Source organism: Pseudophryne corroboree, chromosome 11 (assembly GCF_028390025.1).
Source record: "Pseudophryne corroboree isolate aPseCor3 chromosome 11, aPseCor3.hap2, whole genome shotgun sequence".
Classification (NCBI taxonomy): Eukaryota; Metazoa; Chordata; class Amphibia; order Anura; family Myobatrachidae; genus Pseudophryne; species Pseudophryne corroboree.
The window spans coordinates 354002196-354024993 of record NC_086454.1 but is presented as its reverse complement, the minus strand read 5'-3'; the positions used below and the strand labels follow the sequence as shown (position 1 = coordinate 354024993).

At 50.8% G+C, this 22798-nt stretch overlaps 1 protein-coding gene across 4 annotated transcripts in view; it reads left to right on the top strand.

Annotated features, from left to right (window-relative positions):
- Positions 1-22798, top strand: part of ANKRD27 (ankyrin repeat domain 27) — a 142319-nt gene that overhangs the window by 59380 nt on the left and 60141 nt on the right. For all 4 annotated transcript variants that reach the window (XM_063946006.1, XM_063946003.1, XM_063946005.1 and 1 more), the window contains exons 11-16: positions 462-540; positions 2927-3059; positions 4739-4828; positions 5603-5730; positions 6119-6201; positions 9984-10099. In XM_063946006.1, coding sequence (XP_063802076.1) covers positions 462-540; positions 2927-3059; positions 4739-4828; positions 5603-5730; positions 6119-6201; positions 9984-10099 — 629 coding nt within the window. The remainder of the gene's footprint in view (positions 1-461; positions 541-2926; positions 3060-4738; positions 4829-5602; positions 5731-6118; positions 6202-9983; positions 10100-22798) is intronic.

Sequence of the window (22798 nt, the reverse complement as noted above, 5' to 3'; positions counted from 1 at the left end):
ACGTCTGGTTCCAGCCTCCATATTGTTCTGGGTGGTAGAGGATCTGACTGAGGGGTAGAGAAGATATCGGGTTCCTGATTGGACAGGCACAGCTGTCTTCTTATCAGTAGCTAGCTTCTTTTCTGGGCTTGCCCCAGGGACACGCGTCCTCAGTCAACCAGTGAGGATTATCCTGGCAAAGCCGTAGAGGACGCCAGTCGTTTTAATTACCAGCCGTTCCTGATTTGAGCTTTGGGGAGGGTTCCCAAGATCTCACTTTTCTGTGCTGTAAAGGGGGCGATGGATTAGTCATGCTTTATCCGGTTTTGGTAGTAATAGAGCATGGAGGATGGTGGGAGGTGATGCGATCCTTTATAAAGTAGCTCTCGCCTTCCACTGGAGATAGCAGTTTGCCACAGACCTGCCAGTCCTTGGTCAGCGTATTGATACGTATTTATATTCTTTCTTTTATGTCTTTTTAGTGAACATGGAGACGATGTGCGCCGACGACCTCCTGTCTGTGTTGCTTTACTTGCTCGTAAAAACAGAGATTCCAAATTGGTAAGTAGTCGCCGACTAGTGTTCAGCCTGTCCTGCGTAATGCCTGGGCCCTGGGAGCAGTGTGACGGCGTGGGGGAACTGATGCTAAACGTCGGGGATTGAAAGATGGGCCATTAATAACAGTGCTTATGTACTGCAAGTGCCCATAGAAAGCTAAGTGGGGGTTGTATCAAGCCTTGGAGAAGCAGGACAGTGGAGCGGTTTTAATTTTATAGAATGTACTTGATGATTGCTACCTTGAAGTCAATTGGTTGCTATGGGCACTGACGTGTGCGGCTTCTGGGCGTAGTCTCTGGAGGAGGGGGTTCTAGCATTACACTGATGTGTGCGGCTTCTGGGCGTAGTCTCTGGAGGAGGGGGTTCTAGCATTACACTGATGTGTGCGGCTTCTGGGCATAGTCTCTGGAGGAGGGGGTTCTAGCATTACCCTGACGTGTGCGGCTTCTGGGCGCAGTCTCTGGAAGAGGGGGTTCTAGCATTACACTGATGTGTGCGGCTTCTGGGCGTAGTCTCTGGAGGAGGGGGTTCTAGCAATACACTGATGTGTGCGGCTTCTGGGCGTAGTCTCTGGAGGAGGGGGTTCTAGCAATACACTGATGTGTGCGGCTTCGGGGCGTAGTCTCTGGAGGAGGGGGTTCTAGCATTACACTGATGTGTGCGGCTTCTGGGTATAGTCTCTGGAGGAGGGGGTTCTAGCATTACACTGATGTGTGCGGCTTCTGGGTATAGTCTCTGGAGGAGGGGGTTCTAGCATTACACTGACGTGTGCGGCTTCTGGGTATAGTCTCTGGAGGAGGGGGTTCTAGCATTACACTGATGTGTGCGGCTTCTGGGCATAGTCTCTGGAGGAGGGGGTTCTAGCATTACGCTGACGTGTGCGGCTTCTGGGCATAGTCTCTGGAGGAGGGGGTTCTAGCATTACGCTGACGTGTGCTGCTTCTGGGCGTAGTCTCTGGAGGAGGGGGTTCTAGCATTACACTGACGTGTGCGGCTTCTGGGCGTAGTCTCTGGAGGAGGGGGTTCTAGCATTACACTGATGTGTGCGGCTTCTGGGCATAGTCTCTGGAGGAGGGGGTTCTAGCATTACACTGACGTGTGCGGCTTCTGGGTGTAGTCTCTGGAGGAGGGGGTTCTAGCATTACACTGACGTGTGCGGCTTCTGGGCGTAGTCTCTGGAGGAGGGGGTTCTAGCATTACGCTGACGTGTGCGGCTTCTGGGCGTAGTCTCTGGAGGAGGGGGTTCTAGCATTACGCTGACGTGTGCGGCTTCTGGGCGTAGTCTCTGGAGGAGGGGGTTCTAGCATTACGCTGACGTGTGCGGCTTCTGGGCGTAGTCTCTGGAGGAGGGGGTTCTAGCATTACGCTGACGTGTGCGGCTTCTGGGCATTGGGCCTAATTCAGACCTGATCGCTCGCTAGGGGTTTTTTTGCACTGCTGCAAGCAGATAGTCGCCGCCCATAGAGGAGTGTATTTTTGCTTTGCAATTGTGCGAACGCATGTGCAGCCGAGCGGTACAAAAAAGTTTTGTGCAGTTTGAGTAGCCCAGAACTTACTCAGCCGCTGCGATCACATCAGCCAGTCCGGTCCCGGAACTGACGTCAGACACCCGCCCTGCAAACGCCAGGACACGCCTGCGTTTTTCCAAACACTCCCAGAAAACGGTCAGTTGACACCCACAAACGCCTTCTTCCTGTCAATCTCCTTGTGATCGCCTGTGCGAATGGATTCTTCCTACAATCCATCGCACAGCAACGATCCGCTTTGTACCCGTGCGACGCGCCTGTGCATTGTGGTGCATACGCCTGCGCAGTTCTGACCTGATCGCAGCGCAGCAAAAAATCCTGGCGTGCGATCAGGTCTTAATTAACCCCCCCCCCCCTTCCATAGTCTCTGGAGGAGGGGGTTCTAGCAATACACTGATGTGTGCGGCTTCGGGGCGTAGTCTTTGGAGGAGGGGGTTCTAGCAATACACTGATGTGTGCGGCTTCGGGGCGTAGTCTCTGGAGGAGGGGGTTCTAGCAATACACTGATGTGTGCGGCTTCGGGGCGTAGTCTCTGGAGGAGGGGGTTCTAGCAATACACTGATGTGTGCGGCTTCGGGGCGTAGTCTCTGGAGGAGGGGGTTCTAGCAATACACTGATGTGTGCGGCTTCGGGGCGTAGTCTCAGGAGGAGGGGGTTCTAGCAATACACTGATGTGTGCGGCTTCGGGGCGTAGTCTCTGGAGGAGGGGGTTCTAGCAATACACTGATGTGTGCGGTTTCGGGGCGTAGTCTCTGGAGGAGGAGGTTCTAGCATTACACTGATGTGTGCGGCTTCAGGGGCGTAGTCTCTGGAGGAGGGGGTTCTAGCAATTCACTGATGTGTGCGGCTTTATTCATTTTCAGGATGGCAAACTTGAGCTATATCAAGAACTTCCGATTCTGCAGCACCCCGAAGGACGAACTGGGCTATTGCTTGACGTCCGTGGAGGCCGCCATTGAGTTTATCCGGCAAGGAAGCCTGACCGAGCTGCCAGCAGTGAGTAGGAGGCTGCAACTTGTCAAGTAACCGTTTCGGTTTATTGTGATGGGCGTTGGGAGTCCCACAGAGTCTGGATGTAAAGTCCAGGAATTCTCTGACTGTGTGACTCCAATATACGTGTGAGAGATCACTGGTTTCACCAGACCGAGCTAAGTGTTTGCTCAGCCACAAGCTCTGAAGGCATCAGGACTACGACACGTCTATGCAACTGTATTCACTCCAGCCTTCGCTGTTATCTGTAGTGCAAGCCGCGCAGTCTGCTAATGTAACGTATTTAGCAAAAATAAATGTTTAATCTCCCCGATGCTACAATTCATTTCTGTTCAGTGCATTAGCGGAGCCAGGAATGGGAGGGCGTTGTGTTGGGTGGGAAAGAAAATTCGGGGAAGAGAGAGGTGCCATAAAATATGTGGTAATGGGGCTAATTCGTGGACATGACGCTGTTTTAGTATGTTGTAAGGTAGCGGTAACAGCCGATTGCTGTACTTGTAGGGGGTGGGCCGAGGAAATTGTGTAAGTCGGTTTGGGGTTTCAGGGCCGGAGAGGGTGAAAGTGGTTTCCTGCTGCTCACCACAATCATTTGCTGCCCTTACGGGCCTGGATTGTCTCCTCCACCCCATTTGCGATGATTCCCAGACAAACCACCATCTACATAGGAAGGGTTCTTTACTGTAAGGGTAGAGAAGCTGGAGGATGCATGAGGGGATGGTGGCACAATCACAAATAGTATTGGGTTCCTTTCTTAGAAAAATTTGTATCTGTGCATATTATGGGTGCGATTCTGAGTAAGGCAAAAAAGATCAAGTAACTGCATCTTGGTAAAACCATGCTGCACAGGAGGTGGGGCAGGTGTAACGTGCAGAGAGACTGAGAGTACTATGCTGTACAGTAGGTGGGGGCAGGTGTAACATGTGCAGAGAGACTGATAGTACCATGCTGCACAGTAGGTGGGGGCAGGTGTAACATGTGCAGAGAGACTGAGTACCTTGCTGTACAGTAGGTGGGGGCAGGTGTAACGTGCAGAGTGACGGAGTACCATACTGCACAGTAGGTGGGGGCAGGTGTAACGTGCAGAGGGACTGAGTACCATACTGCACAGTAGGGTGGGGGCAGGTGTAACATGTGCAGAGGGACTGAGTACCATACTGCACAGTAGGGTGGGGACAGGTGTAACGTGCAGAGATACTGAAATCTAAATTGCATTGTAAAAATAAAGCGGGCCAGCCTTTTGTGGGCATGGAAAAATAATCATTTGCACCCCTTGCGTTGCAGTTTGGCATGGTTGGTTCCAGATATAAAGTTATTTCCCTTGTTTTGATTTAATTGATGTGTGGAGTTTTATCCAGTTTGACGTTTTAGGGTAATATGAGATAATCTCCCCACTGTGGGGCTACATTGGTCACTATCCCACTTGGGGTTTTCTCTTCTTCTGGATCCTCATAATCGGAAGTTTTTAAAAATTATCTGGTGATTCTTTTTCTTTAAATGTTACTACAGTATATCACTATTTTATATGCACGATAATGCGCTCAGACATGAAAACGATCCTTGTAACGTCCAAATAATTAAAGTTCTCTGTTGAAAAGTTTTCTTTTTTCTTTGCTTAGGATCAGTCTGATGTGCAGTCCATGTTTTCATGTGGCGATGTCACAGTGTGTTTTTATGTTGCTCTGTAGGACGCTGAGGGGAATGATAAATCGTTGCTATGGCAGAGAATGAACTCTATGTCGCGATCCTCCTCCGCCCCCATCGATTGCTTATTCAAGGTGAATGCTCTAGATAACTTATGCTCTGTCGCAGTGGAGGCAGCCAGAGCCGACCTTCGGCATAAGAAAGCTAGGCAAAAGCCTAGGGGCATGCATTCCAAGCCTAGGGCCAGCTCAGCTTGACTTGGGCAGCCGCGATTTTGTGCGGTACCTGACTGATCTGCCACTGGGCAGGTCCTGTGCCGCCTCTCCTGGGCCGGCTCGAGGTGTCTGCTGCATTGGAGGATAGAATTTGTAAAAAAAATGTTTAAAGGGGGCGTGGCCATGGAGCTTCCGTGATTAGGCCATGCCCCTGACTATGCCTGGTCCTGGACGGTCTCTGTGTTGGGTCAGAGGCGCAACTAGCGGCGGTGCTAAGGCTCACCAGCCAAAATCTTGCCTAGAATTGGTTAGGGCCGGCTCTGGGGTCAGCCATTCTGTGGGCTGGACCAATATTCATGGAAATGCTGGCTTTAAGATCTGTGACCTCACCGTTGTGGGAAGTGACCTCAGACCTAGCCACCAATGGAACAGTACCCTAGTGGTTAACTTGAAAATTGCACCAGCCCACCTTAAGAGTATCTTCACTTTTAAAAGTTTTAACTGTTGTTTTTTTTGTTGTTTTTTTTTCTTTTTCTTTTTTTTTCTTTAAGTATTGTATTTTATTACACTGCAAAAAGCCCAAAACTCCCCAGGCAGCAATGCAATGATTTTATTTCCAATGTAAAGCATACGATTGCTGCTTTGGCCATTTCTTCTTCCCAGTTCAATCTGTTTCCGTCTCCCCGTGTGTAGCACATAGCCTCCGGGAATCAGGAAGAAGTGGAGAAAATGTTGAACCAGGGTGACGCGGATGAAGTGGTGGTACAGAAGATGTGTCATCCGCTCTGCTCCTGTGATAACTGTGACAAGTTGGCTTCTGGGTAACGATCTCGCTGTTACAGTGGTTCTTTGCACGCACATATATACATATACAGAAGTCAGTAGCGTCACTTAAAGTAGAGATTCTTGTTAAAACAGAGATCCTATTATAGACGCAGTAACGGGCTGTAGCTGCGACCAGACGCGGAAACCTAATTTACTATATGCTAATGCAGTGTCCGTAGGGTTAATGCGTGTATTCATTCATCTGCCAGCAGAAACCAGTGACGTCCACTGACGTTCCGCCAGGCTCTGCAACAGTCACCCTTAGGATCTGCTGGTTGCAGGAGATTAGACACAAACTTCCCTTACCCGCTTATTTTTCTATATATATATATATATGCTTGGTTTTTTTTTATATAAAGAAATATTTATATTTTTCTTCTACAGGAAGCTGAATGACCCTTCTATTGTCACCCCATTCTCTCGGGACGATCGAGGTTACACTCCCCTACACATCGCAGCTATTTGTGGTAAGACCTGGAGATGGGAGAACGCCAGTGTTGGTCAGGCAGCGGTCGCCCAGTCACAGCTCCTGTTTGTATTGTGGTCAGGCAGCGGTCGTCCAGTCACAGCTCATGTTTGTATTGTGGTCAGGCAGCGGTCGTCCAGTCACAGCTCCTGTTTGTATTGTGGTCAGGCAGCGGTCGCCCAGTCACAGCTCCTGTTTGTATTGTGGTCAGGCAGCGGTCGCCCAGTCACAGCTCCTGTTTGTATTGTGGTCACGCAGCGGTCGTCCAGTCACAGCTCCTGTTTGTATTGTGGTCACGCAGCGGTTGCCCAGTCACAGCTCCTGTTTGTATTGTGGTCACGCAGCGGTTGCCCAGTCACAGCTCCTGTTTGTATTGTGGTCAGGCAGCGGTCGTCCAGTCACAGCTCCTGTTTGTATTGTGGTCAGACAGCGGTCGCCCAGTCACAGCTCCTGTTTGTATTGTGGTCACGCAGCGGTCACCCAGTCACAGCTCCTGTTTGTATTGTGGTCAGGCAGCGGTCGTCCAGTCACAGCTCCTGTTTGTATTGTGGTCACGCAGCGGTCGTCCAGTCACAGCTCCTGTTTGTATTGTGGTCACGCAGCGGTCGTCCAGTCACAGCTCCTGTTTGTATTGTGGTCACGCAGCGGTCGTCCAGTCACAGCTCCTGTTTGTATTGTGCTCAGGCAGCGGTCGTCCAGTCACAGCTCCTGTTTGTATTGTGGTCAGGCAGCGGTCGTCCAGTCACAGCTCCTGTTTGTATTGTGGTCAGGCAGCGGTCGTCCAGTCACAGCTCCTGTTTGTATTGTGGTCAGGCAGCGGTCGTCCAGTCACAGCTCCTGTTTGTATTGTGGTCAGGCAGCGGTCGTCCAGTCACAGCTCCTGTTTGTATTGTGGTCAGGCAGCGGTCGTCCAGTCACAGCTCCTGTTTGTATTGTGGTCAGGCAGCGGTCGTCCAGTCACAGCTCCTGTTTGTATTGTGGTCAGGCAGCGGTCGTCCAGTCACAGCTCCTGTTTGTATTGTGGTCATGCAGCGGTCGTCCAGTCACAGCTCCTGTTTGTATTGTGGTCACGCAGCGGTCGTCCAGTCACAGCTCCTGTTTGTATTGTGGTCACGCAGCGGCCGTCCAGTCACAGCTCCTGTTTGTATTGTAGTCAGGCAGCGGTCGTCCAGTCACAGCTCCTGTTTGTATTGTGGTCAGGCAGAGGTCGCCCAGTCACAGCTCCTGTTTGTATTGTGGTCAGGCAGCGGTCGTCCAGTCACAGCTCATGTTTGTATTGTGGTCACGCAGCGGTCGTCCAGTCACAGCTCCTGTTTGTATTGTGGTCAGGCAGCGGTCGTCCAGTCACAGCTCCTGTTTGTATTGTGGTCAGGCAGCGGTCGCCCAGTCACAGCTCCTGTTTGTATTGTGCTCAGGCAGCGGTCACCCAGTCACAGCTCCTGTTTGTATTGTGGTCACGCAGCGGTCGTCCAGTCACAGCTCCTGTTTGTATTGTGGTCAGGCAGAGGTCGTCCAGTCACAGCTCCTGTTTGTATTGTGGTCAGGCAGCGGTCGTCCAGTCACAGCTCCTGTTTGTATTGTGGTCAGGCAGCGGTCGTCCAGTCACAGCTCCTGTTTGTATTGTGGTCACGCAGCGGTCGTCCAGTCACAGCTCCTGTTTGTATTGTGGTCAGGCAGCGGTCGTCCAGTCACAGCTCCTGTTTGTATTGTGGTCACGCAGCGGTCGTCCAGTCACAGCTCCTGTTTGTATTGTGGTCAGGCAGCGGTCGTCCAGTCACAGCTCCTGTTTGTATTGTGGTCAGGCAGCGGTCGTCCAGTCACAGCTCCTGTTTGTATTGTGGTCAGGCAGCGGTCGTCCAGTCACAGCTCCTGTTTGTATTGTGGTCAGGCAGCGGTCGTCCAGTCACAGCTCCTGTTTGTATTGTGGTCACGCAGCGGTCGCCCGGTCACAGCTCCTGTTTGTATTGTGGTCAGGCAGCGGTCGTCCAGTCACAGCTCCTGTTTGTATTGTGGTCAGGCAGCGGTCGTCCAGTCACAGCTCCTGTTTGTATTGTGGTCACGCAGCGGTCGCCCGGTCACAGCTCCTGTTTGTATTGTGGTCAGGCAGCGGTCGTCCAGTCACAGCTCCTGTTTGTATTGTGGTCAGGCAGCGGTCGTCCAGTCACAGCTCCTGTTTGTATTGTGGTCACGCAGCGGTCGTCCAGTCACAGCTCCTGTTTGTATTGTGGTCACGCAGCGGTCGTCCAGTCACAGCTCCTGTTTGTATTGTGGTCACGCAGCGGTCGTCCAGTCACAGCTCCTGTTTGTATTGTGGTCACGCAGCGGTCGTCCAGTCACAGCTCCTGTTTGTATTGTGGTCACGCAGCGGCCGTCCAGTCACAGCTCCTGTTTGTATTGTGGTCAGGCAGCGGTCGCCCGGTCACAGCTCCTGTTTGGATTGTAGTCAGGCAGCGGCCGCCCGGTCACAGCTCCTGTTTGTATTGTACTCAGGCAGCGGTCGCCCGGTCACAGCTCCTGTTTGGATTGTAGTCAGGCAGCGGCCGCCCGGTCACAGCTCCTGTTTGTATTGTGCTCAGGCAGAGGTCGTCCAGTCACAGCTCCTGTTTGTATTGTGGTCAGACAGCGGTCGCCCAGTCACAGCTCCTGTTTGTATTGTGGTCACGCAGCGGTCACCCAGTCACAGCTCCTGTTTGTATTGTGGTCACGCAGCGGTCACCCAGTCACAGCTCCTGTTTGTATTGTGGTCACGCAGCGGTCGTCCAGTCACAGCTCCTGTTTGTATTGTGGTCACGCAGCGGTCGTCCAGTCACAGCTCCTGTTTGTATTGTGGTCAGGCAGCGGTCGTCCAGTCACAGCTCCTGTTTCTATTGTGCTCAGGCAGAGGTCGTCCAGTCACAGCTCCTGTTTGTATTGTGGTCACGCAGCGGTCGCCCAGTCACAGCTCCTGTTTGTATTGTGGTCACGCAGCGGCCGCCCGGTCACAGCTCCTGTTTGTATTGTGGTCACGCAGCGGTCGTCCAGTCACAGCTCCTGTTTGTATTGTGGTCAGGCAGCGGTCGCCCAGTCACAGCTCCTGTTTGTATTGTGGTCAGGCAGCGGTCGTCCAGTCACAGCTCCTGTTTGTATTGTGGTCAGGCAGCGGTCGTCCAGTCACAGCTCATGTTTGTATTGTGGTCACGCAGCGGTCGTCCAGTCACAGCTCCTGTTTGTATTGTGGTCAGGCAGCGGTCGTCCAGTCACAGCTCCTGTTTGTATTGTGGTCAGGCAGCGGTCGTCCAGTCACAGCTCCTGTGTGTATTGTGGTCAGGCAGCGGTCGCCCAGTCACAGCTCCTGTTTGTATTGTGGTCAGGCAGCGGTCGTCCAGTCACAGCTCCTGTTTGTATTGTGGTCACGCAGCGGTCGTCCAGTCACAGCTCCTGTTTGTATTGTGGTCAGGCAGCGGTCGTCCAGTCACAGCTCCTGTGTGTATTGTAGTCAGGCAGCGGTCACCCAGTCACAGCTCCTGTTTGTATTGTGGTCAGGCAGCGGTCGTCCAGTCACAGCTCCTGTTTGTATTGTAGTCAGGCAGCGGTCACCCAGTCACAGCTCCTGTTTGTATTGTGGTCAGGCAGCGGTCGTCCAGTCACAGCTCCTGTTTGTATTGTGGTCACGCAGCGGTCGTCCAGTCACAGCTCCTGTTTGTATTGTGGTCAGGCAGCGGTCACCCAGTCACAGCTCCTGTTTGTATTGTGGTCAGGCAGCGGTCACCCAGTCACAGCTCCTGTTTGTATTCCTTTCTCTAGGTCAGTCTCGGTGCATTGATCTACTGATCTCTAAAGGAGCGCTGGTTAATGCCACGGATTACCACGGGTCCACGCCTCTGCACCTCGCTTGCCAGAAAGGCCAACAGAACATATCGGTGAGACAGTGGCTTAGACGTTCAGACACACAGATCTCTCTAATGATCTGTCCGTGTGGCCCTAACACTGGGCTCTGTGCTACTTGGTGTCAGAAAGAAATATCATTTTATATTTGTAGAGGCGAGTGGATGAAGGCGTTATGTATTTTACGAGGATTTTTTTTTCTGCTGCGGGGTACACTGGGCTCCACAAGTCTGGACAATGGGGTGTAGAGTAGGATCTTGATCCGAGGCACCAACAGGCTCAAAGCTTTGACTGTTCCCAGAATGCACAACGCCGCCCCCTATATCACCCCGCCTCCCAGCACAGGAGCTCAGTTTGTCAGCTGGTGCTGCAGTAAGCAGGCACATAACAGAGGGGCTGCTCCAAGCAGCCCTGAGAAAAGCTTTTTATGAGGTAAAAAGTGAAGACTTCAAGGGCAGCAGCGGTGGTAAATGTCTTGTGACATTCACTGCTGCAGCTCCAGCTCTCCCCAGCGGCGCTGTACACTCCCGAGCCCTGGTTGCCGGGTACCTACAGCGGAGGCTCCGGTTTACTTCACGTTAGGCACACACGGCTGGGGCTCTCCAGGATCACATGGCCGCGCTTAGGGGGGTGGTAAGTGGGTCCAGCTCGCGATCCGGCGCGGTCAGTGGGAGACGGGCCGCGCGCGCTGGCGGTGGACACTGTGGATACAGGCGATCCCACTAGATCACCAGGGTATGGGCGCAGGTCAGGTTTTCTCTTAAAACTGATTTTAATATCGCCCACAGTACCCGGTGGTTTTGCCAGCTGAGGGGAAAAGGCTTAGACCTGAAGCCCCTCCCCCAGCCTCAGGGCGCCATTTCTAGCAAGTGTTCCCGCCCTGGAGCTGCATATCTGTCTTTTCCTCACTCCCTGTCGGTGTCTGCGGCGCCATTATCCCTCAGCTCACTGTTCCTGGGAATGCTTGGGCAAATCCTCCTATGTAAAGCCGCCTGGTTGTCAGTGCTGTGCCTTTACATGACACTTAAGTATTCTACCTGCCTTTTTAGTCAGTGTTGGTAAGAAATAGTGCATTTAGTCAGGGTTTATAGTACAATTACCCTGTGATATACATCCAGTTCTTACTGTGTACTGTTATATCTATTGTTATATATCTGTGTAAGCTAGTCCAGTGCAGTATTATTGTCAGTAATAACCTCTGCATTGTACAAACTGTGACTATCTGTGTGTGCATTGATAGCTGAGTGGTGTCCATCTCGTGTCTTTCACTCAACTTGCTATCCCTATATTCTATAACCTGAGGGGGCTTGGTGCGTCAGGTGTTATCTAATATAGGATTTTCACAAAGATATACTGTATTACGTATTTTTCTCTGTGATTTAGTCACCATATCTCTCCTTTATCTCTGCTGGTGCTGACTACACTGCGCAGGGGTTTGGGTTTGGGATATTGTGCTGCTAATAATTGTACTGTGTTACCTGATACTGCAAGTTATATCATATCTGCTTCTGAGGGTAACGGTTCTGGGGCTGAACACACTGCTGGTGTTGCTGAAGCCACAGGCACATATGGGGAGAATATAGCAGCTGTGGGCTCTGGTTCTGGGGGCTTCTTGCCCCCCAGTGGGACTGTGGCAACGGAGGCACATACTGACCCTCCGTGGGCCGCTTTTTCCACGCTTCTGCATACGCTAGTTCATAAACTAACACCTCCTATGGGACCCCCAATGCCGGTACAACCGTATGTGGTCCCTGCAGCTAACCCGCCGTGGGCGGATGATTTATCTGCTCAATTAAAGAAGTTGAACCAGTCCCCGACTACTAAAAAGTCTGACCATCGCTCGCCTAAGTCCTCTAAGCGAGCGCTAGTCTCCTCACAATCCACTGCTGTCACTGACACCTCTTCTGATGAAGACGGCACTTACACTGACCCCACAGGTTCTGACTCAGATACGGCTGATGGGGAGGGTAGTTCACATGTGGATGTTCCTGATCTTTTGGAGGCTATTAAATTAATTCTGCAGATTACGGATGATCCCGAGCCATCCGTTCCTCCTAAGAAACCAGATAGGTTCAAGCGTCAGAAGGTGATTAAACAAGTTTCTTTTTCATCCACTAGGGGTCACTGGAGTACTCTTGGGATGTGGACGGTTTCCGTAGGAACCAGGCACTGAATATTAAAATTTAGAACTCTCCTCCCCTCCATATCCCAGAGTACCTCAGTGTTTTTTCTGTGCTTCTCGTAGCAACAGGCTTGTGTGGAGCTTAACCACACTACTTTTGAATATTTTTATTTAAAAAATTTTTTTTTTCTACCTTTACATTTTTGCTCACAGCACATCCCTTCCCAGTTTCTGTAAAAACTTGGGTCCGGGATAGTGCCGCTGCACGGAGCAGCGCATGGTGTGTCGGTCCTCACAAAGAGCACCCTCACAGCCACACGCAGCTCATTCCCTGACTGCTGCTACAGCTGGACGGAGCTTACAGATAGAAGCCCCGTCACAGCCTTCGCCTCTGGAGTCAGGTATGCTGGGGGGGGACAAGGTTCACTGAGCTCTCACTGCGCCCGCACCCGCCTCTCCTGACAGGCCGCCCGGCAACCGCTCCGAGCAGCGCCGCCTCCACCGCTCACACCCGCCGGCTGCCACTGTAGGACCGCGCTCCATTACAGCGCTCCCCGGCTCCCTGCACCCTGATTGCGAGTGAAATACCCGCGCCCGGTAATTCCCGCTCAGACAGCGGTACACGGGCTACGGGGGAGGGAGCAGAAGGGGGGGGGAGATGACATTAGATGAGGGGGGTGACATTGCTGAAATAGGCTGTTAAGCCTATATTACAGGGTTGGCTTGTTACATATACCCTGCACTGTGAGGCATGGTGGCCATTTTAATCTTGCTTCCTGTCTTCCAGTTTGTGATTCCAGAACGTTCCTGTACTACATCTCTACTCCACCGGAGGCGCAGGGCTGTTGGTGGGAATTTGGGATCAGTTTCATATAGTACTGGCCACGTGCACTACACGTTGCCAGATATATATATATCTATCCAATAGAAAAGCAGGAGCACTCACCAGTCTTCAAGGTAGCAAAAAGATTTTTATTCAGGTCATCAGTGCAGAATTCAGATCAACGTTTCGGTCTGTATGTAGACCTTTGTCAACATACAGACCGAAACGTTGATCTGAATTCTGCACTGATGACCTGAATAAAAATCTTTTTGCTACCTTGAAGACTGGTGAGTGCTCCTGCTTTTCTATTGGATTTGTGTTGGAATGGGACTTTGTTCCTATCTATTTGGATGCCACCCCAGCAAGCTTCTCTAAACACGTGAGTGTGGACACTACTTTATATATATATATATATATATATATATATATATATATATATATATATATATAATTATATATATATATATATATATATATATATATATATATATATTATATATATATATATATGAGAGAGAGAGAGACCTTAGTACTATTTACTGAGTCGTGCAGGTTGTCTGTCTGCATAATGAGTAAGGCATCGGCAAAACCAAAAAAGCACTGCCATGTCTGTGACAGTGTGTTACCGGATGGTTCTACCACATACGCAGTATGTTTTGTGGATTCAGCTACGAATACAATCTCTGCTCCGCTGTCTAAGCCGGTTTCATCCCCGGACCCTCCATGGGCTATGCTGGCAGATGTCATGGCTGGATTGCAATCAGAATTGGCCGCCGCTCGACAGGAGCGGGAAGCGGCAAGATCTGAGTCTAGGGTGAGACCGCTAGGACTACCGGAGGGGTCTCAGCCTTGCCAACGGTCTAAGTCCATTTTGGGTAGTAGGGATAAATTTACTTTGTCTTATGATTTACCAGTTTCTCTAACGTCCTAGTGGATGCTGGGGACTCCGAAAGGACCATGGGAATAGCGGCTCCGCAGGAGACTGGGCACAAAAGTAAAAAGCTTTAGGACTACCTGGTGTGCACTGGCTCCTCCCCCTATGACCCTCCTCCAAGCCTCAGTTAGATTTTTGTGCCCGAACGAGACGGGTGCAGGCTAAGGGGCTCTCCTGAGCTGCTTAGTGTAAAAGTTTAAAGTAGGTTTTTTATTTTCAGTGAGACCTGCTGGCAACAGGCTCACTGCACCGAGGGACTAAGGGGAGAAGAAGCGAACTCACCTGCGTGCAGAGTGGATTGGGCTTCTTAGGCTACTGGACATTAGCTCCAGAGGGACGATCACAGGCCCAGCCATGGATGGGTCCCGGAGCCGCGCCGCCGGCCCCCTTACAGAGCCAGAAGAGTGAAGAGGTCCGGAAAATCGGCGGCAGAAGACTCCTGTCTTCAATAAGGTAGCGCACAGCACCGCAGCTGTGCGCCATTGCTCTCAGCACACTTCACACTCCGGTCACTGAGGGTGCAGGGCGCTGGGGGGGGCGCCCTGAGACGCAATAAAAAACCTTTTTTTGGCAAAAAATACATCACATATAGCTCCTGGGCTATATGGATGCATTTAACCCCTGCCAATTTTTCCATTAAAAAGCGGGAGAAAGGCCGCCGAGAAGGGGGCGGAGCCTATCTCCTCAGCACACTGGCGCCATTTTTTCCTCACAGCTCCGTTGGAGGAAGGCTCCCTGACTCTCCCCTGCAGTCCTGCACTACAGAAACAGGGTAAAACAAGAGAGGGGGGGCAATAAATTGGCATATTAATATATACAGCAGCTATATTAGGGAAAAACACTTATATAAGGTTATCCCTGTGTGTATGTATATATATATATATATATATATATATATATATATATATATATATATATATATATATATATATATATATATATATATATATATATATATATATAGCGCTCTGGTGTGTGCTGGCAAACTCTCCCTCTGTCTCCCCAAAGGGCTAGTGGGGTCCTGTCCTCTATCAGAGCATTCCCTGTGTGTGTGCTGTGCGTCGGTACGCTGTGTCGACATGTATGAGGAGGAAAATGGTGTGGAGGCGGAGCAATTGCCTGTGTTAGTGATGTCACCCCCTAGGGAGTCGACACCTGACTGGATGGTCTTATGGAAAGAATTACGTGATAGTGTCGGCACTTTACAAAAGACTGTTGACGACATGAGACAGCCGGCAAATCAGTTAATACCTGTACAGGCGTCTCAAACACCGTCAGGGGCTATAAAACGCCCGTTACCTCAGGTCGATACAGACACTGACACGGACACTGACTCCAGTGTCGACGGTGAGGAAACAAACGTATTTTCCAGTAGGGCCACACGTTACATGATCACGGCAATGAAGGAGGTTTTGAACATTTCTGATACTACAAGTACCACAAAAAAGGGTATTATGTGGGGTGTGAAAAAACTACCCGTAGTTTTTCCTGAATCAGATGAATTAAATGAGGTGTGTGATGAAGCGTGGGTTTCCCCCGATAAAAAACTGCTAATTTCTAAAAAATTATTGGCATTATACCCTTTCCCGCCAGAGGTTAGGGCGCGTTGGGAAACACCCCCTAGAGTGGATAAGGCGCTCACACGCTTATCAAAACAAGTGGCGTTACCGTCTCCTGATACGGCCGCCCTCAAGGAACCAGCTGATAGGAAGCTAGAAAATATCCTAAAAAGTATATACACACATACTGGTATTATACTGCGACCAGCAATCGCCTCAGCCTGGATGTGCAGTGCTGGGGTGGCTTGGTCGGATTCCCTGACTGAAAATATTGATACCCTGGACAGGGACAATATATTATTGACTATAGAGCATTTAAAGGATGCATTTCTGTATATGCGTGATGCACAGAGGGATATTTGCACTCTGGCATCAAGAGTAAGTGCGATGTCCATTTCTGCCAGAAGAGGGTTATGGACGCGACAGTGGTCAGGTGATGCGGATTCCAAACGGCATATGGAAGTATTGCCGTATAAAGGGGAGGAGTTATTTGGGGTCGGTCTATCGGACCTGGTGGCCACGGCAACGGCTGGGAAATCCACCTTTTTACCCCAAGTCACCTCACAGCAGAAAAAGATACCGTCTTTTCAGGCTCAGTCCTTTCGTCCCCATAAGGGCAAGCGGGCAAAAGGCCACTCATATCTGCCCCGGGGCAGAGGAAGGGGAAAAAGACTGCAGCAGACAGCCTCTTCCCACGAACAGAAGCCCTCCCCCGCTTCTGCCAAGTCCTCAGCATGACGCTGGGGCCTTACAAGCGGACTCAGGCACGGTGGGGGCCCGTCTCAAGTATTTCAGCGCGCAGTGGGCTCACTCGCAAGTGGACCCCTGGATCCTGCAGGTAGTATCTCAGGGGTACAAATTGGAATTCGAGACGTCTCCCCCTCGCCGGTTCCTAAAGTCTGCTTTACCAACGTCTCCCCCCGACAGGGAGGCGGTATTGGAAGCCATTCACAAGCTGTATTCCCAGCAAGTGATAATCAAGGTACCCCTCCTACAACAGGGAAAGGGGTATTATTCCACGCTGTTTGTGGTACCGAAGCCGGACGGCTCGGTGAGACCCATTTTAAATCTGAAATCCTTGAACACTTACATAAAAAGGTTCAAGTTCAAGATGGAGTCACTCAGAGCAGTGATAGCGAACCTGGAAGAAGGGGACTATATGGTGTCTCTGGACATCAAGGATGCTTACCTCCATGTCCCAATTTGCCCTTCTCACCAAGGGTACCTCAGGTTTGTGGTACAGAACTGTCACTATCAGTTTCAGACGCTGCCGTTTGGATTGTCCACGGCACCCCGGGTCTTTACCAAGGTAATGGCCGAAATGATGATTCTTCTTCGAAGAAAAGGCGTCTTAATTATCCCTTACTTGGACGATCTCCTGATAAGGGCAAGGTCCAGAGAACAGTTAGAGGTCGGAGTAGCACTATCTCAAGTAGTACTACGACAGCACGGATGGATTCTAAATATTCCAAAATCGCAGCTGATTCCGACGACACGTCTGCTGTTCCTAGGAATGATTCTGGACACAGTACAGAAAAAGGTGTTTCTCCCGGAAGAGAAAGCCAGGGAGTTATCCGACCTAGTCAGGAACCTCCTAAGACCAGGCCAAGTGTCAGTACATCAATGCACAAGGGTCCTGGGAAAGATGGTGGCTTCTTACGAAGCGATTCCATTCGGCAGATTCCACGCAAGAACTTTTCAGTGGGATCTGCTGGACAAATGGTCCGGATCGCATCTTCAAATGCATCAGCGGATAACCCTGTCTCCAAGGACAAGGGTGTCTCTCCTGTGGTAGTTACAGAGTGCTCATCTCCTAGAGGGCCGCAGATTCGGCATTCAGGATTGGGTCCTGGTGACCACGGATGCCAGCCTGAGGGGCTGGGGAGCAGTCACACAGGGAAGAAATTTCCAGGGCTTGTGGTCAAGCATGGAAACGTCACTTCACATAAATATCCTGGAACTCAGGGCCATTTACAATGCCCTAAGTCAGGCAAGACCTCTGCTTCAGGGTCAGCCGGTGTTGATCCAGTCGGACAACATCACGGCAGTCGCCCACGTAAACAGACAGGGCGGCACAAGAAGCAGGAGGGCAATGACGGAAGTGGCAAGGATTCTTCGCTGGGCGGAAAATCATGTGATAGCACTGTCAGCAGTGTTCATTCCGGGAGTGGACAACTGGGAAGCAGACTTCCTCAGCAGACACGATCTTCACCCGGGGGAGTGGGGACTTCACCCAGAAGTCTTCCACATGATTGTGAACCGTTGGGAAAAACCAAAGGTGGACATGATGGCGTCCCGCCTCAACAAAAAACTGGACAGATATTGCGCCAGGTCAAGGGACCCTCAGGCAATAGCTGTGGACGCTCTGGTAACACCGTGGGTGTACCAGTCAGTGTATGTGTTCCCTCCTCTTCCTCTCATACCAAAAGTACTGAGAATCATAAGAAGGAGAGGAGTAAAGACTATACTCGTGGCTCCGGATTGGCCAAGAAGGACTTGGTACCCGGAAATTCAAGAGATGCTCACGGAAGACCCGTGGCCTCTACCTCTAAGAAAGGACCTGCTCCAGCAGGGACCATGTCTGTTCCAAGACTTACCGCGGCTGCGTTTGACGGCATGGCGGTTGAACGCCGGATCCTGAAGGAAAAAGACATTCCGGATGAAGTCATCCCTACCCTGATCAAAGCCAGGAAGGATGTGACCGTACAACATTATCACCGTATTTGGCGAAAATATGTTGCGTGGTGCGAGGCCAGGAAGGCCCCTACAGAGGAATTTCAACTGAGTCGATTCCTGCATTTCCTGCAAACAGGACTGTCTATGGGCCTCAAATTAGGGTCCATTAAGGTTCAAATTTCGGCCCTGTCAATATTCTTCCAAAAAGAACTAGCTTCTGTTCCTGAAGTTCAGACGTTTGTCAAGGGAGTACTGCATATACAGCCTCCTTTTGTGCCTCCAGTGGCACCTTGGGATCTCAATGTAGTTTTGGGGTTCCTAAAATCACATTGGTTTGAACCACTCACCACTGTGGACTTAAAATATCTCACATGGAAAGTGGTAATGCTGTTAGCCCTGGCTTCAGCCAGGCCTGTTTCAGAATTGGCGGCTTTATCCTATAAAAGCCCTTACCTAATTTTTCATACGGACAGGGCAGAATTGAGGACTCGTCCTCAATTTCTCCCTAAGGTGGTTTCAGCATTTCACTTAAACCAGCCTATTGTGGTGCCTGCGGCTACTAGGGACTTGGAGGATTCCAAGTTACTGGACGTAGTCAGGGCCCTGAAAATATGTTTCCAGGACGGCTGGAGTCAGAAAATCTGACTCGCTGTTTATCCTGTATGCACCCAACAAGCTGGGTGCTCCTGCTTCTAAGCAGACTATTGCTCGTTGGATTTGTAGTACAATTCAGCTTGCACATTCTGTGGCAGGCCTGCCACAGCCAAAATCTGTAAAAGCCCATTCCACAAGGAAGGTGGGCTCATCTTGGGCGGCTGCCCGAGGGGTCTCGGCTTTACAACTTTGCCGAGCAGCTACTTGGTCAGGGGAAAACACGTTTGCTAAATTCTACAAATTTGATACCCTGGCTGAGGAGGACCTGGAGTTCTCTCATTCGGTGCTGCAGAGTCATCCGCACTCTCCCGCCCGTTTGGGAGCTTTGGTATAATCCCCATGGTCCTTTCGGAGTCCCCAGCATCCACTAGGACGTTAGAGAAAATAAGAATTTACTTACCGATAATTCTATTTCTCATAGTCCGTAGTGGATGCTGGGCGCCCATCCCAAGTGCGGATTGTCTGCATTACTTGTACATAGTTATTGTTACAAAAATCGGGTTATTGTTGTTGTGAGCCATCGTTTCAGAGGCTCTTTCTGTTATCATGCTGTTAACTGGGTTCAGATCACAAGTTGTACGGTGTGATTGGTGTGGCTGGTAAGAGTCTTACCCGGGATTCAAAATCCTTCCTTATTGTGTACGCTCGTCCGGGCACAGTATCCTAACTGAGGCTTGGAGGAGGGTTATAGGGGGAGGAGCCAGTGCACACCAGGTAGTCCTAAAGCTTTTTACTTTTGTGCCCAGTCTCCTGCGGAGCCGCTATTCCCATGGTCCTTTCGGAGTCCCCAGCATCCACTACGGACTATGAGAAATAGAATTATCGGTAAGTAAATTCTTATTTTCTGCTATGTTACAGTCTGATGATTCTATGCCAGACCTCACTGCGCAAGATGACGGTGAGGAGGGCGAAGTAGACCTGGAGTCCGATAGTAAAGATTTTGACAGCCCAGGCATTGATAATCTCATCAGAACGGTGCGTCAGTCTCTGAGGTTTACAGAATCTGAGGAGCCTCTGACAAATGATGAAGTCGTCTTTGCTAAACGACAGAGGACTCCGATGTGTTTTCCGGTTTCGGAATCTCTTAATAAGATGTTACTGGAAACACGAAAGAATCCGGATAAACGGTTTTCTATACCTCGCAGATTTAAGTCTAGTTACCCGTTTCCGGAGTCTGTGACAGCTACATGGGAGAATCCACCATTGGTGGATTCGTCTGTGTCTAAACTTACAAAGAAATTAACCATACCAGTACCAACTGCTACTACGCTTAAAGACCCTTCAGACCGTAAAATTGAAGCTATGCTAAAATCCATGTATGTAGCAGCAGGAGTGTTGCTTAGAACTGGGTTGGTAGGCATTTGCGTAACTAAGGCGCTCATGGTATGGATAACAGAGCTCAAGTCTGGTCTACATGACGATCACCTTATACTTCTCGCTGATCAAATCTGGGAAGCTGCTGATTATCTATGTACAGCTTCTACTGACGTCTGTCAGCTCACTTCTCGCCTTTCATCGTCGCTAGTTGCAGCACGACGAGCACTCTGGCTGCGCTCTTGGCAGGCGGAGGTCAAAAGAGGTATAGAGGCGTTACCTTACGGTGGCGAGAAGTTGTTTGGTCCTGAATTGGACAAATGGATTGCTGAGGCCACGGGTGGTAAGTCTGTTTTCTTACCATTGCCTCCAACGGCGCCTAGGCGGAAATACTCGGGCCCGGCGTTCAAATCATTTCAGCCTCAGCCCTTTCGAGGCCGTGGTAGGGGACCAGCCACGGCCGGTAGACGAGGTCGAGGGTGTGGTTTCCAACAAACCAACGCCAGTCGTCAAGACGCGAAGGTCACCGACAAGCCAGTGGCATGACGGACTCCCAGCCCATCTTGTATCTCCAGTTGTGGGAGCACGCCTTCAGACGTTCCATTTGGCGTGGTTCCAGACGTCCACAGATGGGTGGATCCGCAATTTAGTGCTCAAAGGTTACAAAATAGAGTTCGACTGTCTCCCGCCACTGCGGTTTTTCAAGACAGGACTGCCTGTGTCGGACGACAAACGGGCGGTTTTGCAACTTGCCATTCAGTCTCTGCTGGAGTCAGCAGTTTTGATTCCGGTCCCTGTACACCAACAGGGGCAGGGTTATTATTCCAGTCTGTTTGTGGTACCAAAGCCGGATGGCTCGGTCAGGCCAATATTGAACTTAAAGGGCCTCAATCAGTACGTCACTTACTACAGATTCAAGATGGAATCTCTGCGGTCGTTAATTGCAGGTTTAGAGCCACAGGAATTCATGATTGCGCTGGATCTCAAAGATGCGTATTTACACATTCCGATTTGGCCACCTCATCAGAGGTTCTTGCGGTTTGCAATCCGGCAGAACCATTACCAGTTTCAGGCTCTACCGTTTGGCCTCTCGTCAGCGCCTCGGGTATTCACCAAAGTGATGTCTGTGATGATAGCTCATCTCAGATCCCTGGGAGTGATAATAGTTCCGTACTTGGACGATCTGCTCATCAAAGCTCCGTCTCAACAGATGCTCCTCCAACATGCGTTGCTAACGTACGATGTCCTAGTTCAGCACGGTTGGATTGTCAGCTTCAAGAAATCACATCTGATTCCGTCTCAACGTCTGCAATTCCTAGGTATGATTCTCGATACGGTAAATCAAAGAATTTTCCTACCACAACAGAAAGTACAGATCATTCGTCATCTGGTTCGATTGGTGCTCAAGCCACGCACAGTCTCGGTACATTTGTGCATTCGCCTCTTAGGCACAATGGTGGCGGCTTTCGAAGCGCTTCAGTTCGGGAGACTTCACTCACGTCCTTTTCAACTGGATGTGCTCGCACAGTGGTCGGGCTCGCATCTGCAGATTTACCACAGAGTGAGGTTGTCGCCACGGGCCAGGGTATCTCTACTCTGGTGGCTCAATGTACACAATCTGACCGCAGGGAAACGGTTCGGCGCCTGGAATTGGATAATTCTAACGACGGACGCGAGTCTCAGAGGTTGGGGAGCTGTAGTTCAAAATTGTCAGCTCCAGGGTCTCTGGGCGGCTCACGAAAGATTGCGGCCTATTAATGTCCTGGAACTCCGGGCAATTTACAATGCGCTACGACAAGCAGTGCACATTCTTCGGTCTCAACCTGTCCAGGTGCAGTCGGACAATGCGACGGCGGTCGCATACATCAACAAACAAGGAGGAACGAGCAGCCGCATGGCAATGCGAGAAGTAGCTCGAATCCTCAATTGGGCCGAGCGTCACCAAGTGCTGTTGTCGGCAGTGTTCATTCCGGGAGTGGACAACTGGGAGGCGGATTATCTCAGCCGTCGGGATTTTCATCCAGGAGAATGGGCATTACATCCAGAAGTGTTTCACATGTTGGCCCAGAGGTGGGGTTACCCTCAAGTGGACCTGATGGCATCTCGCCACAATCGCCAAACGCCCCAGTATGTGTCCAGAACGCGAGATCCAAAGGCAGTGGCGGTGGATGCTCTCACCGTCGCGTGGCCGTACAGCCTCGTGTACCTGTTTCCACCGTTTCCGCTGCTCCCTCTGTTGCTAAAACGGATCAAAAGAGAGTCCGTCACAGTCATACTAGTGGCGCCTCATTGGCCTCGGAGAGCTTGGTTCTCGGATCTCCGAGGACTACTCGCAGACGAGCCTTGGCCGCTCCCACTTCGTCCGGACCTGTTACAACAGGGTCCGTTCCTTTACCACGGCTGCGTTTGACGGGGTGGCTGTTGAGACCGCCCTCTTAAGGAGAGAGGGCATTCCAGAATCTGTTATACCAACCATGTTACGTGCTAGGAAGCCACTTACGGCAGCTCATTATTACAGAATTTGGCGTGCCTATATAGGTTGGTGGGAGGATCGGAAGTTTCCGTCGTCATCTTTCAAGTTATCCCGTCTTTTGTTATTTCTTCAGACGGGGCTGGATGGAGGACTGAGTTTATCTACACTAAAGGTGCAGG